Below are 15,255 nucleotides of genomic sequence, written 5' to 3' on the forward strand. Positions count from 1 at the left end.
ATTTCTTATTTAAAGGAAACGCCACAATTGCACAATTGTGTTTTTGCGACATCGGCACAATATCAAAAAAAGTTTTGCATACATTTCTAATGGAAGTGATTCTTAATAATTTGGCTAAAACATTGGAAAACCAACAAATGTTTTAAAATACAAATAACCTATGCATACTTTAGCTATTTTTTGTGGTATTTTTGTATTGAATAAATCCTGCATTAAGTTTCAACAACAGAATGACACAAGTATTGGTAATATTTATTATTTATTCCCATCATTACTTTGGAAACCAAGTGTTTTATTTGGTTTAAATCATTTTCCACAGACATCATCAAAGAAATTCTATTAATCCTCTTTTGGTAAACGCTTTATGTTTTGTCTTGCTTTCAAATCTAAAAGCAAAAATAAAATGGTGGTTCTTTAAAAATTAACAAAAATTTCCTATTGTAGATACCTGCTAAACATTTTTAAGTTGTATTTTAACAAAGAGTTATGTAAAATGAGTGGCTCTAGACATGTTTATTTGTCTCTGTTTGGAAAGGTTGCTGACCTCTTTTCTCTGGTGTTGTCGGTCTATAATTACTGTAACAAGCAACGACGGTTAAATAAGGAGCAGGAACACATTATTGGAAAACCAACTAAAATCCAATCTACACTGCTGTAAATTATTCAGTTTCCTTTTTACTGCAGGGACAAAAGTAAATTATTTATTTAAGCAGCTTAGAACTGGTTTACAGCCACTCTTAAAGGATTGTTTTTGCATTCATGTAAACCAAATTGAATTGTCAGGGAAGTCATTTTAAAACACCGAACTTCAGGTAAATCTCTGGTAGGAACAGACCTGTGGTACATCTTGATGCGCCCGTTGGAGTGAACTTTCTCTCCGTTCTTGAACCACGTAATCTGAGGCGCTGGCGCTCCCTCGGCTTGGCACACAAAACGAGCGGTGCCAGCGCGCGGACGGGTCAAGCTCTCTGGCCACTCCACGAAGGATGGAGGCGCTTTACAGCGGCACAAAAGCCAAGTTTCAAAGTTATAAATCATCCAAATTAAATTAATATACTGAATATATAAATCTTCACCTAGCACTGTGACGTTAGCTGAAGCAACAGTAAAATTGCGTGTGCCCGGAGTGGTGGCTCTGCACATGTAGACTCCGCCATGTTGGGGCTTGATGTCTGTGATGATGAGGTTACCATTGCCCAACACTTTGGTGTTGTAAACATCAATAGACTTGCTGTCTGCGCGGCTCCAGGAGATCAGGGGTCGGGGATTTCCTGTGGCCAGGCACTCCAGGATGGCACTCTGGTGCAGCGATACAGAGACGTTCTGAGGCCCAGCGATGATGCGAGGCCTCTGAGGAAGAATGAGGCCAGGAGCTTGGTAGAGACAAAACACACAGAATCAGTGATTTCACCAAGAGTTTCAGTAAACATGTAAAATTCACATTTTGCATGTTTTTGTTCTACTATTTGAGGTCTACTGCTTCTAAAAGCAGCCCAAGCGCTTAAAAAAAAAAAATCACATCCCAGTTTTTAAGTCACAATCAACTGGCATTGCACCGTTACCTAGCAACCCAAGCCGAGCTCAGCCCATCACCTAGCAACCAAGCGGAACTCCAACAAGTTTGGTCAGCTGGCAAAAGGCTGCTGGAAAAGACAAGTGTTTTGTTGTGCACTTATGATTCACTATATTTATATAGGCCTGTCACAATAATCAATAAACCAATTAATTGCGTGATAAATTAAAACAACTTCAAATATTTCCACTGGCATGATTTATTGTTAATCTCGTTTTTTCTCTCTTTCTACCAAAAACCGGATGACAGTCTTCACTTTGGTCTCAACTAGCCCTTTTTCTGAGGACAATTTTGTTTACAAAGACTTCAAACTTCATTTTATTTGTTGTTTTATTTAGTTTGGACATTTAAAATGTTAAAATTTAAAGTTTACTGATCCTTTAGAATAAGTGGTTCCCAAAGTGTGGGGCGCTGTGCCATTGCAGGGGGGAGGAGGGGTGGGAAGCGGTATGAATGAAAAAAACGAACAAAAAACAGTTACACAAAATGTTTCACTGTAAAGATGGTTTGTAGTTTGTTTTGTTGCAACCTGAAGTGTGAAATAAACTTCAGTGGAGTTTGAAAACAAAATGTGTGTACAGGTTTATGTGTGGTTGAACGATGTGTGTGCCCAGTTGATTTTATTTTCTTTTTTGGGGGGAATTTTATTGTGATCCGTAGGGGGATCACAATAAGAAAATCTTTGGGAACCTCTGCTCTAGAATGTGTTCATGCATTATTATTTTGCCATTACCATTATATTACTTAAAAATGGTCTCAAAACAACAATATTATCGTTTATCACAATAGCTTCTGGAACAATTTATTGTCCAGCAAAAGTTGTTGTCATGGCCTATAATATACATATATTATGAATAATTGCACATCTGTTTGCAGCCATTTTCAGGTGCGAGTGTAAATGTTGAGTTGGGGCGTAGAAAGGAGATCAAAGGAGATCTCACCAGAACTGACCAGACTAAAATCTCATAATCTAAGAATGATTTTGTGCAAAAAATGCAATGAACATGTTTTGTATAGCCAGTAGACCAATCCTAACCTGTTCAATGAAGTGTAATAAGTCACCTGTCACTTAAAGCGATGCTCTATTCCCAAGATTTATATCAAATAATTTTATCTGTGTGGGTTTACACACCTGGGGCTACAGTGAGAGTGGCTTCGATGCTTCGCCGCCGGCTGGCGATGTTGGTGGCTATGCAGCGGTAGTGCCCAGCATCTCCTCGCTGCACGCCTTGGATCTGAAGAACGCCGCTGGGCAGGACTGTGATTCTGAATGGCAGGGAAGGAACTACATGTCAGATAACAACTAGAAATGGACAAATAAACCTGATGGGGAACTAATTAATATCCCCTTAGCTAGTTTTGATTGGTAGTTGAGGGGTCAAACTGTGATATATGTGTTGCTTTTTACATGCGTTCTAATCTAAATAGTCCAATTATGTTCAGTCTGCAAACACACTTATTTTCACTATGTTCTAAAAGTGTTAAAAAGTAACGCACATGATTTTAAACTGTAGATGATGTTCCATACCTGTCAGTGAAGAGGGGTAATGTGACCCGGTTGAACTCCCAAGTGATGATGGGAGGAGGATGGGAACTGATTTTACAGGAAAACCTGGCAACCGAGCCCTCAGCCACCACTACGGATGACGGCTGGAGTGCAAAAGATGGCATACCTGCACAAAAGAATAGAAATAATAATACCCTGTATTTGAGTCTTGGAAAAGGGATGCTTTAATAGCATGTTGTAGAAAAAAGAAGGAAAATCCATTCTAACTCTGCAAAGTTTTCCTTTGTATTATTGCTGTGTTGTACAAAAGTATCGGTAAATCTCACTGAGGATGTCTTCAATCTTTGCTGTGAAGAAGCAAGCACAACTGAATGCAGGTAAACAAAAATAAGGTTTGATGGTTCAAGTGATTCTGTATTGAATTCAGTTCTTTTAGCAGTAGTTCCAGTAGTTATTACTGTTTTAGTACCTTTTTTAAAACATAAACTGTCTGAGAAAGCATTTTTTAATCTCAAACTGTATCACAATTATCAAAACTATTCAATACAGAAAAATATTGATTACTTTCTTGCCTTGATTCAGTTAAAACGTCATTCAGCAGAATAAATAATGCTTTTTTTACAACAGTTTTGTGCACAAACTTTGAAGTGATTCATGCTGCTTTTTACGTGATGAACGTGAAGGGGGCGCTCTATTTGGATATTAGATTTACACTGCAAACACATATACTGATTTGGCAGTATAATTGGATCTGCAAAATCGCATGTACTGCAGATTTTGCAGTATTTGTGAGAACCAATATTGGCACTGCAGGCTCATGAATCTCCGCTCGCTTTTAAGTTGAATTCATTCAGCTTCACTTCATATGTAAAGAAAGACTCAACCAAGAAAATAACGTTATAAAAGACAGTCAAATGAAAGATAGCTAGTGTACATTGAATTAAAAATGTTTAGGTGATGAACTATGAACATGAATTAAGTCATTTAAAGCTGGCTGAACTGATTATAAAACTAGTTCTTATTAAGGTGAACTGGCACAGCATTGATTTGCAGCATCCGTCAGTCAGTCAGTCAGTCAGTCAGTCAGTCAGTCAGTCAGTCAGTCAGTCAGTCAGTCAGTCAGTCAGTCAGTCAGTCAGTCAGTCAGTCAGTCAGTCAGTCAGTCAGTCAGTGGACGTCGTGCCGTAAGACCTAAAGCCAGAGACGAGCCGCGTGCTGCAGGAAGGTGTTGACTGCAGTAGAACAGCTACATCCTGCATGGATAAGGTTTCCCTGAAACTGAACCTGGGTCAACAACCAACTGACCCACAAGTAAATGAGACCCACTGGGAACTATCAGCAAGGCCTTTTATGCAACCACAGAAACGAAGGGAAAAGAAACAAAAAAAAATGCAGCAAAAGGAACAAAACGATGGAAGAAAAGTTAACAGAGATGCTTCAGTCTTACAAATATTTAAGTTGCTTTTTCTATTTTTGTCAGAAAAACACCAACGGATTTCTGAGTTGTAAAGCTCTTTATAAATGTAGATATAACTTGGAGTCCTTTTATTCTCAGAATCTGCATCAGAGACACAGCAAACAAGTAAACGAAATCTAAACGAAGATATGTTCAAATTACATTTCCTACACTAGAAATGTAATCTAGTGTAACACAGGAAATGTAATTTCCTGTGTTACACTTGGGAGTTCAAAAATCTACACTTGAAATAAGACAAGGCAAATTTGAAGTCAATAATGACTTATTATTGATTTAAAAATCTTTTGTCACGTAAAGATACGTGACAGATTATTGTCTTGTAAGTGAAACTAGTATTTTTTAATCAATATTAAAGAATTACTGATTAAAACGAGCTCTGGTAACTTTCAGAAAAGTTACTTGTAAGTTAGTTTTTATTTACACTATAAACTGGACAAAAAATACACAGTAAAATTTGTAAATCGTTTTTTTTCTGACACATCGCTACCTCTGCTTTTGAGAAAGCTGTGCAGGAAATTCGTGTGCTGCAGTAAACGCAGCGTGCTGAGCGCGGAGGAATGATGGATGTCTCTGTGTAAGCAGCGCTGCCAGGTGTTATGGTGCTAAACAGCAGGAGAGCTCGGACTTCCAAAGGAAACAAAACAATAAATTATGACATTTACAAGCCTGACAGCAACTTTCTTATAAATCAGGCTGACATCCACGGAGGGAAGAACAGCACATTTCAAACAATAAACGTTTTATACAGGTTCGATTTGGTTCTGTTTGGACATGAGACAAATTGTGGCCTGGGTCAGACGTCCTCCTCACTCTGGTCCCGTTTAATCAAATTAGTCCTGAGCTGTTAGCGTGTTAGCTTCAGCTCCTCGGAGGCTGTTTGATGTGACGATGGAGGTGAGAAAAGGCCTTTCTGACCGACAGACCCACCATGTGTTGACGAGACGTGGCTACAGGCTATGAGCTCTTCTCATCCTACTCTACCTATTCTACAGGGAACAGTATTGAAAAACACAGGACGGTTATTGATTATTGGTAACCTATTAAGGCTCGATGGAAAGAAATCGATCTGAGCTTCTTTGTATATATTTCAACAAATTCTATTTTATTATTCCAGTAAATTTTAAAGGATTTAGAGGCATTAAGTTATGCTTTCTTTCTGTCTGCAGAACACACTTATTTTAGTAAACGTAAAAGCCTTTAAAGGTATTAAGTGTTGCTTTTTCTTTTTTCTTTTATTTTTTATGTCTGTAAAACTTGCTTAGTTTTACCACAACAAAAACAAAACATTTTGAACTCAATCTTACCCACACAAAAAAAAAAAACACAGGGAGGTTATTGATTATTGATGACCTCTTAAGGCTATCAATAAGAAATCTATAGGATCTGAGCTTTTTTGTATTTGTTTCAACAAATTCTAGTCTATTCTATTATTTCAGTAAATTTAAAAGAATTTAAAGGCATTAAATGCTGTTATTTCTTTTCACTTTTTTTTCTTTTTCTATCTGTAAAACTTTCTTAACTTTACTAAAAAAAAATAAACGTAACATTTTGAACTCAACCCCACCAAAACAAAAAATAAAAACACAGGGACATTTATTGATTATTGATAAACTATTAAGGATAGGTGTAAAAAAAATCAATACGATTTGAGTTTCTATGTATATATTTCAACATATCTTATTCTATTCTATTATTGTAGTAAATTTAAAAGCATTAATTGCTACTTTTTTCCATTTTCTGTCTGTAAAACGTGTTTACTTCAGTAAATCTAAAAGCATTTAGAGGTATTAGGTTATGTTTTCTTTTCTCTTTTTCTGTCTCTAAAACTTGCATAACTTAACTAAAATGTGCAAAAACAAAAAGTTTTGATTAAACATTTTGAACTCAGCTCCACTCAAACAGAAAATAAATACCTCTGCCATTTCCTCAAAAGCTTGAAGAAACAGTTCTGACCATCTGCCCCTCTCTGCAGTCTCACCTCTCACCTCTGACCTCCACAAATCCTGACTAACACTCGCTCAGGCAGCTCCCAATTTGACCACCCAAACCAGTCCTGGTGCTCACTGCTGCTTCACTTAAACCTTTCATTAAAGGATTTAAAATGTACTTTGTGAAGCAAAACAACCAACCAGCTGCAAAATATTATTATATCAAAATTAGATTATTCAGTTTTAAAGCTAAAACATTGTTCTTTGTGCTATTTTTAGGAATAAAAAGATGCCTCAATGACAAAAGAAATACAGAACAAAGTCTTTCTGGATTATTTTACAACTTGATCACCCTTCAGTCTAAACTAAAATACCAAAGTGAAGCATATCTACCAAAATACTGTAGACTTCAGATGGTGGCAACTCAACAAACTAGCCAACAAACTAAAGGTCAGTGGAGAGGTCAAGCCCAAACAAACGTCCTCTGCAAATGGCAGGAATTAGTTCAGCCCTCTCTCCTCTAGTCGCTATGGTTCGTTCATTAGGAAGCATCACAACTTATGTAAATAATTATTTCTGCTAAATACAAAAATTTCTCATCTTTTTTGCTTCCGTTTTGTTCTGAACCAGTCGATTACAATCTTCTGGCGTTGAAGGGAAATTTGGTTTGTTTACTCAAAGGGCTGGATGATAAATCGACTTTATCAATCAATCAACATTTGGTTTTTGAAGATTTAATTTAGGGAAAATCTGGATTTTTTTTCACAGATTCTTTGGGAATGCATCATTCAGAGTGATGTCACAACGCCCGACGGCCGCCATCTTGTTCAACTAGCGTGTTTTACCGCTTTTATCTATTTGGCCTTTCAATTCAGGTAAACTCTACCACAAAACATCAGCGCCAGGCTACGATTAAGAAAATAAATGTGTGTGTGCAAGAATAAAGGTACAAAAGCACAATAACACGAGAATGGAGTCATGTGAAAATAAAGTTCAAATAATGCGAGACTAAAATGTCAATTTTACCAGAATAAAGCTGTGGAAGAATGAAGTAATAATCTTATGAAAATATAAATAAATGAAATGAGGAATGTTGAGCATTTAGAAAAGTTTTGATCTCGACAACTCTAGAAACATTTCTCCCATTGAAACAACTTTTTTCTTGTAATTTTAATAAATTTCTTTCGGTCAAATTGCAGTTTTATTCTGCTCAAATTATGACTATAATGTTGTAATTAAGCAAAACTTCTTGTTGCCTGGTCCTAATACTCTGTTGATGACTCAAACAAAAAACACTTTTTCTATCAGTTGTCATTTCATTTTTAGAAAAGAAAGCAAAAAGGAAAATCGGATCGGGTCTGAAAACACAGTAAGCCTACTTACTCAGTTGTCTTAAAAGTGACATTAAATAACATTAATATTGATCAACCTTGTCAGACCTTGAAGGCAATAAGTTCACTAAATCAACCTGCAAACTCTCCCATTTGCTTTTCCAAGTCCGATACGTTTCCATCAGTTGTTTACCAGATGCTCTTTTGCTTAGTTCCCTTAAAAAACACAAAAAAACCGACCAACTAATCAATTAAGTGATAGTTCTTCCTTAAGTTCACTGGCCCCTGTGAACTTTCATAAGAATATGAAAAAAACGATAAGCTGCGAGACGAATGCAAAGCTGGAAAAGGCCACAAATCAATGGCTGGCTGTTTGGCAGATGTGCCATTGCGTTGCAGAGTGTGCAGGACAGTCCAGTGACCATTGGCCTGGCTAAACAAAGACCTATTCCCATGAGCAGCGTGACCTCTAGACGCTGCAGTGGGGGAGCTCTACAGGCCATTCATCCACCTCCTCCAGCTCCTTATCTCTGTCACAAAGTTTTCCCAATCAGTCAACAGCGACCCTCCTCTGACAACAGAGGCTTCATTGTTTTAAATCCCTGTATCAGATCAGATTTTAAAAGTCAACCTGTACACCTACCTTTGCTTGGAAATGGTTTTATTCACCACTCTGGAGCGGACAACAAATAAAACTGTAGATAAACTTATTTGAACTCATGTAAAATAACAGAGAATATTGCACAAAAATAGTAGCAGGAGATAAAGTTAGATGCCCATCTAGCACTATTGAACTAAAGATTATATCCCAGTCTCGGTCCGGCTGCCTTCCATCTATTTACCAGTTTTAGGGAACCTTTGACCTCAGGGCCTGCTGCTCAGGGGAACCATGGTAACCTTTCGTCTCCAGCAGAGGAGAAAAACAAGATTCCAGGCTTTGAATTGTCTCCCTTCAGGGCATTTCATTCGTTCACCTCGCTGTTCACACTGTGCAGGGTTTGCTTTTGACTTATAGGGGGGTTTCTAATAGTGTCAAGTCAGATGCATGCCTTAGCAACCTAAAGAAATGTTCCTGAGCTGACATCCTATGGGACACACCAGGGAGGTAAAAATAAACTGCAGCGGCTCCTTTATGGCCTGTAACGTCTTTATAGCTTGGTCTGCAGCAAGCATTAAACATATTAACTACAGGAAATTACAAATATTCAGCCGGAACAGTACAAACAGAGCCAACACAAAAGGAGGCAGAGATGAGCCAATAGGAGGGTGATACATTTCTTATCATGTAAGATTTTAATTCATCATTGTCGCAATAAATTCCAATTAATGACGTTGAAAAACCTCAAAAACTGTAAATATTGTCATTTTAACGTAGGGCTGGACGATACGGCTGAAGACAACAATATAAGTGCTTCATGTCCATGTCGATAATTATTGATTAGTTTTTTGCTATAAATATCAAAACTGGTGACGATTCCTGTTTTATCCACAGTTTTCTATTTCTTTTTATTTTTAAGCAGCTGTGAGGCACAATGGTGAAATCTTAAACTGCTGCTGCGCCAGATACTCAACAGGTTGTTGCTAGGTAACCAAAGAAGGAATGAGTTGCTAGGTAACCAAAGATTCAGTGAGCCAGTTGATTGCTTGTTTAGCTAGCTGTTAGAGGTAGAGCGGTTCTGGATCTGACTTCAGTGGATATTCTATGTTGAATATTCAATCAGAAGTGTTATCTATTGCTATTAATCGTTATTGATTTATTGACCAGCCATATTTTTTACAATTTTACACTATTTGAGAAAGTACTTGTCCCACTTCCAGATTGTTTCCCTTGTTATAAGTGAAATAATCTGTCAGTGAAATTAGCACTTTTTAATCAACATTAAGGAATTATCGACTTAAAAACTTTCCTGTATCTCAAAACAGTTGCCTGTAAGTTAGTTTAGTCTTATTTCCAGTGTACTAAGGTTATTTGCAGTAGAAATTAGACCAAAACTACCTGGTACGATTTTGTGTTTTTACATTTTTGCCATGTTGGCAAGTTTTCAAAGAACTGCTCATTGACCACTCATTTGGATGAGGTTTGATGGAGCGTCCAAAAGTTTTAGGAGAGCGACATTTGCAGAGCCCCATCACCAATTAAATGGTAAAACCAGAGGTACAAACATGTAATATTTAGACTGAAATAATGGAGAGAAATATGACAGCATCTTCTGTTTTCTTGCCTTGTGTACTTCTGCTCATGATAAAATCATGGAGTCAACTTTAGGAGGCATTCTCTCAATGAAAATCGCCATCAATCTGAAGTCTGTTGACAAACGTCACGCAGTGAAGCTCGGGTGTCACATTCCTTCCCATCAAAGCCAAATCCTGACCCACCTTTGTGGTTTACGACCCAATGTTTAAGGTTACCCTCCATCAACGCCGTGTTCCTCTACTGATAGCCAGCGGCTTCGACCTGTGTGTGAAGGGTTAAAACGCTCCCACAGAGCATAACTCCTGCACCAAACACATAAAGCATGTCAGGAGAGTCGGCCACATGTCCCGACTTCCACTTTCAACCTGAGCCGCTAACATACGACAAGACCTCCAGGCGCAAAAGTTGCCAAACATAATTTATTTTAAGCCTGTTAGTCATATACAAACTACGGCAAACCACCCTGACGTTTTAATCAAAACACAAACTTACTAATGATTAACTTTTACGATGAGTGTAATTACACTTCTTACTGCTTATCTGTCCACCTATTTAAGGACAACTGCCCTCAAAGAGTCCCGTTTCTTTTGTGGATATGGGAGGCAGCGGAGACAAAACCGGCCGGAGAGAAAAGCCTTTCAGTTGTCCATGGGAGTGGTGAGGCAGAAAACAATTGTGTGCAAAGCCTCCAATTCCTCCTGACCTGGGAAGGCCTGCAATAAAGTTTGGTCATTTAGACACTCAGGGTAAAGCCCCCAGAATGCCGGGAAACAACAGCTCACACCGGTGTGTGTGTGTGTGTGTGTGTGTGTGTGTGTGTGTGTGTGTGTGTGTGTGTGTGTGTGTGTGTGTGTGTGTGTGTGCGTGTGTGCGTGTGTGTGTGGGCGGGGGGGGTGTGGGCTCATCCCCCACTGCTCCTCCGGCCTTCAACTGAGCATTTCTCAGGTATGTGAAAAGTTTATGAGCTTCCAGATCTTCTAGCAGGTCTAAGTGTCCATCCAAAAACAAACTGGAAAAGCTCGGTGGCAGCTTTTACTACCACTTTATTTCAAGCTACAGAGCCAGCAGAGTATTGATTAATTGATAAAAAACATATGAACTAGTGAGCAGTTTCAGAATGGCAGACATTAATTTCTTCATATAATAGAAATGAATGCTAAACTCACCCATCTGAACGCATCTAAATGAAATGTTCACTTTAAAACCTTCAACAGATTTATCAAACAACAAGCAGCCTGAAATGGGATGATAAAGGATAAATTGATAAATTATCCCAGCAATAATCGCGATAAACGATAATATTGCTCTTTTGAGAACATTTTCAAGTAATATATTGACAATGGCATAATAATCCACCTTTAAAAAACCCAATGAACTTTAGTTATGTGAAGAATACTTCACACTTTAACTGCAAGAGATTTTAAATATTCAAAATAAAATGGAAAAAAAAAATCCGCCTACAAGTAAAACCACAAAAAAGTCTGAACAAAATCAGCATTCAATTTAGTTCAATAACTAATGATTATATTGGTTATCAATTACTCTATTGATTATTCTGATGATTAATATTGATACAATATTTGAAATATGTTAAAAGATACAAATAAACCAACAGTTTGATTCCTTTTGCCGACAGGAAAATAAACATTTTACTGCCTAAAATGCAATAAAATCAAATCTGCAGATTCACTTGAAGAGTAACATATTTATCATAAACATGTTTTATCATAAATGCAAAATGTGTATAATTTTTGAACAGTTATGGAATAATTACTGTTCTGAATATATAGTTTTTTTAATTAATCAGCTGCTAAAGTAGCTGACAATTATTCCAGCAATCAGATCGCCATGATTAAGTTGACTGATTGGATTAATCAGAATGAAAATGATTGAGCTCATTTGCGACATGTGAACGCTGTCACTCTGATGGAAATGCGTTGGTCAAAGTTTGGTGTGGTAGGTAGAGATGGCATAAGGTCCCAGCGGACACATCTCTGACCTTCCTCCCCCTTAAAATACGACAGGCGCTGCGCTGGAGGGAGAGCATTCCTAAAGAAACAATTCCTCAAGTGATGAGGGTGCAACAACATGAAAGCCCGGCCCGTGAATAGGGGTCATCTGCTGGGCCAGTTTCCTGGACAGCTCCTAACCTTTAAAATCTCCCTCCCCTTCATTAACACACCAATGGGCTTTTTCCCCAATCCAACCAACAGTTCCTCCACTCGAACTCTTGAACACTTTGTTCTGCTTCCACGCTGCTGAAGGCACCAAATACATAAATAACGGTACGATTTCCTGTTAAACTATGCTTAACATTAAAACCTCTGTGAAGTATGACAAAAATAACTTACATTTAACGTCTAGGTTACATGTAGTTTTGTCAAACTGATCAATCACCAGAGGGTGAATTCGCTCCAGCCATGTCTGGGTCGGTTTAATCCAACTCTGCGGACCAAAAACATCAAATGGTTCGCCTAAAAATCTCGGTCTCAGTTCAATTAAATTGAACTCTGGTGCGATTCAAATGCATATTTGAATGCAAGCAGACCGGACACCGCTCCAAAAGCAGGAAGTGGACTACAGCGCAGGGCATTCTGGGTAAATTCAACCAAAACAAACGAACGCTAGTAGGAGAAATGGGTCATGATTTGTTTTACGCATTACAAGAGAGAAATCCTATTTTTGCTGAAATCTGGTGTTGCTCCATTTTTTGTTTACATTTGGTGAAGAAGGAAATTGAATTCAGTGTCTTCTTCAGATGTTTTTGTGCCATTTCCTTCAGTGGTTTTTGGTGCAGCGCCACCACAGGCGAGGAGGGGAACGGGTTTTTCAAAGTGCAATATGAAAGTGAACCGCACCAGATGAAAATGTAACAAATGTTGCAATTTTGGTCCCGACCGTGACAACAATTTTGATTTATCGCATAAAAAAACTAACAGTATTATGTAAAATGTTATTTTTACTATTTTTTTCCACCGTTTGTTCCACAAGCAGATCAATAAATATCATTAAAAAGATATAAATAATAATGATATAAATCACCCAGTAAGTAAGCAGCATCTTGAAGATTTTAATTTCAAGAGCAGTATTTGTCTCTATGAATGCTGTGACAGGCAGTCATACAAAATACAACAAAATATTGCAATAAAAGTCAATATTGTCCACCTCTAGCACTGAAATATCTCCTAACCGAAGAACTTCCTGTACTCACTTGCGATTGTGAGATGGGCTTTCTGGCTCAGGATTGTTCCGTACTTGTTTTGAGCAAGGCACTGATAGCAGCCTTCATCTGATTTGTCTCCTCTTCTGCTTTCCACCTCAGAAATAAAAAGGGAGCCGTTGGAAAGCAGGTAGACCCGTTCATTTTCCACAACTTTCACTCCGTTCCTGAGCCATCTGACGTCAATCGATGCCTCTCCGCGCGCCTGGCAGTCCAAAATAACCGCCTCCTTCCGCATGACGGTGACGTCATGGGGCTCTTTGACGAAAAATAACTCGCTGAAGCTTAAAACACCTGTGGAAGAGAAACAAAGAGAGAATAGAAGCTTATTAAAAACCTCAACACTTACAGCTCATAGTGGCAGTAATTACACGTGTGAAAGAGGTTCGGTAAACTTTAAATAGGTATGACCGATGAAAGTGGAAACAAATACTTGCTCCTGTTTTATTTCACATTTAAAGTTTGGAGGGCGGCCAAATGGAGGTTTACTGTCCAGCTGCACCAAACAGCATTTCTGCTCCATTTACTTTAAAGTCACCTGCTGAAACAAATGATCCTGCTGCTCCATGTCTACGTGAAAACATCGATTCACCACAACCAGAAACACTTTGTTTTGTCAAATGACTTCTGGTTCACCAGCTGGGATGCTTTTAGTGGTTTTAGAGTTAAGCTTTCATTCCTCACTCTGTGTTTCTAAGGGGTAAGACGTCCCAATAGGGTACGGAGAAGGTAACGGTAATGGCTTTTTAGACCTAAAAACAGTAAAACATGTTTTTAATGGCGGTGTAGCAGTGTATTAAGCTGCGTATGACTGTTAAATGTCATTAATAAGCATTCAAATATGACCAAATTACATATTTTGCCAAAAGAGTTAGTATCAAAACCAAAAGAGTTTCATTTAAAAAGTTCATTTAAAAAATATTTTTATATTATTCCAACATGAAAAATAAATAAAAAACTACAAAATCTAGCACTGCCTCAACATAAAATCAACTTTAAAGTCTAGATTGGTACTTTAGGATAAAACATTTTCCTTCACAATTGTAAGAATAATCTAATAGGATTTATAGGAAAAACCAACGTCTTCAAGCAGTGTCGCATTTTAAACAACCTGAATTAACTGCAAAGGGGTGAAGAGCTGCACAATATATACTGTTATTGCAATATTGGTTTGTACAATATAAAGAATGAGAGCAATAATATAATATAACAATGTCTGCAGAATCAGTAATAGTAAATATGGACAGACTTCAACTTTAATGCCTGGATCACATTATATTCGTGATAGATTTTATAGGCTCATTTAATCAATATTGTTACCACAATTTTCCTAATGTCAAAGGGCAAACTGTGGAAAAATACACTAAAAGTAACAATATAAATCTTACTGTAATAAGCTTTGGTGCAATAAGTATCATTATTTATCATTTTCACCTCCCCAGGATGACTAATTTATTCCAATAAATGATCAGATAAAACAGCATCACTAGCAGAAGTGACCTTGTGACCTCTCCTCTTACTTTTATTTAGTTTTGATCAAAAGAACGTAAGAAATAAATCTCTCTTAAAGTTTTTAAACATATTTCAATCTAACATCAAGTGTACAAAAACACACCACAGATAACAACATGTGTTAAAGTAAGTGCACCCTAAAAACTGTGGATATGAAACTTATATTTATCTGTATAATCCCTATTTTATTTATATGTACACTGGAAAAAAGGGAGAATGCAGCTCCAGCTTTTAAAACAAATAAAGTTTGTCCAGGTTGCTTGTGAAGATAAACAGACGTAAATAAAGTAAGTTCACTAAACTGAATGCAGTTACTTCAGACCAATTCACGCCGTTTTCTTAAATTGGAGCTGGATTCTCTATTTTCAGCGCAGAAAAGCTTTGAAATTAGTCGCAACTTTTATTTTATTCGCAGTCATGGTTACTGGTTAGTGAGAAAGTGGAGAAAGTCTGAACAGTGTCACATTAAAGCAGCGAGGAAATGATAAATAACGACAGCAGTTTGAGCTACAC

General features: G+C 37.5%; 1 protein-coding gene across 1 annotated transcript in view; it reads right to left on the reverse strand.

The window, feature by feature from the left end:
• Nucleotides 1–15,255, reverse strand: part of prtg (protogenin) — a 35,269-nt gene that overhangs the window by 19,733 nt on the left and 281 nt on the right. The window contains exons 2-6 of the mRNA XM_005807725.2: nt 13,222–13,524; nt 3,102–3,246; nt 2,706–2,839; nt 1,077–1,373; nt 836–995 (exon numbers count right to left, since the gene is read on the reverse strand). Coding sequence (XP_005807782.1) covers nt 836–995; nt 1,077–1,373; nt 2,706–2,839; nt 3,102–3,246; nt 13,222–13,524 — 1,039 coding nt within the window. The remainder of the gene's footprint in view (nt 1–835; nt 996–1,076; nt 1,374–2,705; nt 2,840–3,101; nt 3,247–13,221; nt 13,525–15,255) is intronic.

This window comes from Xiphophorus maculatus, chromosome 4, assembly GCF_002775205.1.
Source record: "Xiphophorus maculatus strain JP 163 A chromosome 4, X_maculatus-5.0-male, whole genome shotgun sequence".
Taxonomy (NCBI): Eukaryota; Metazoa; Chordata; class Actinopteri; order Cyprinodontiformes; family Poeciliidae; genus Xiphophorus; species Xiphophorus maculatus.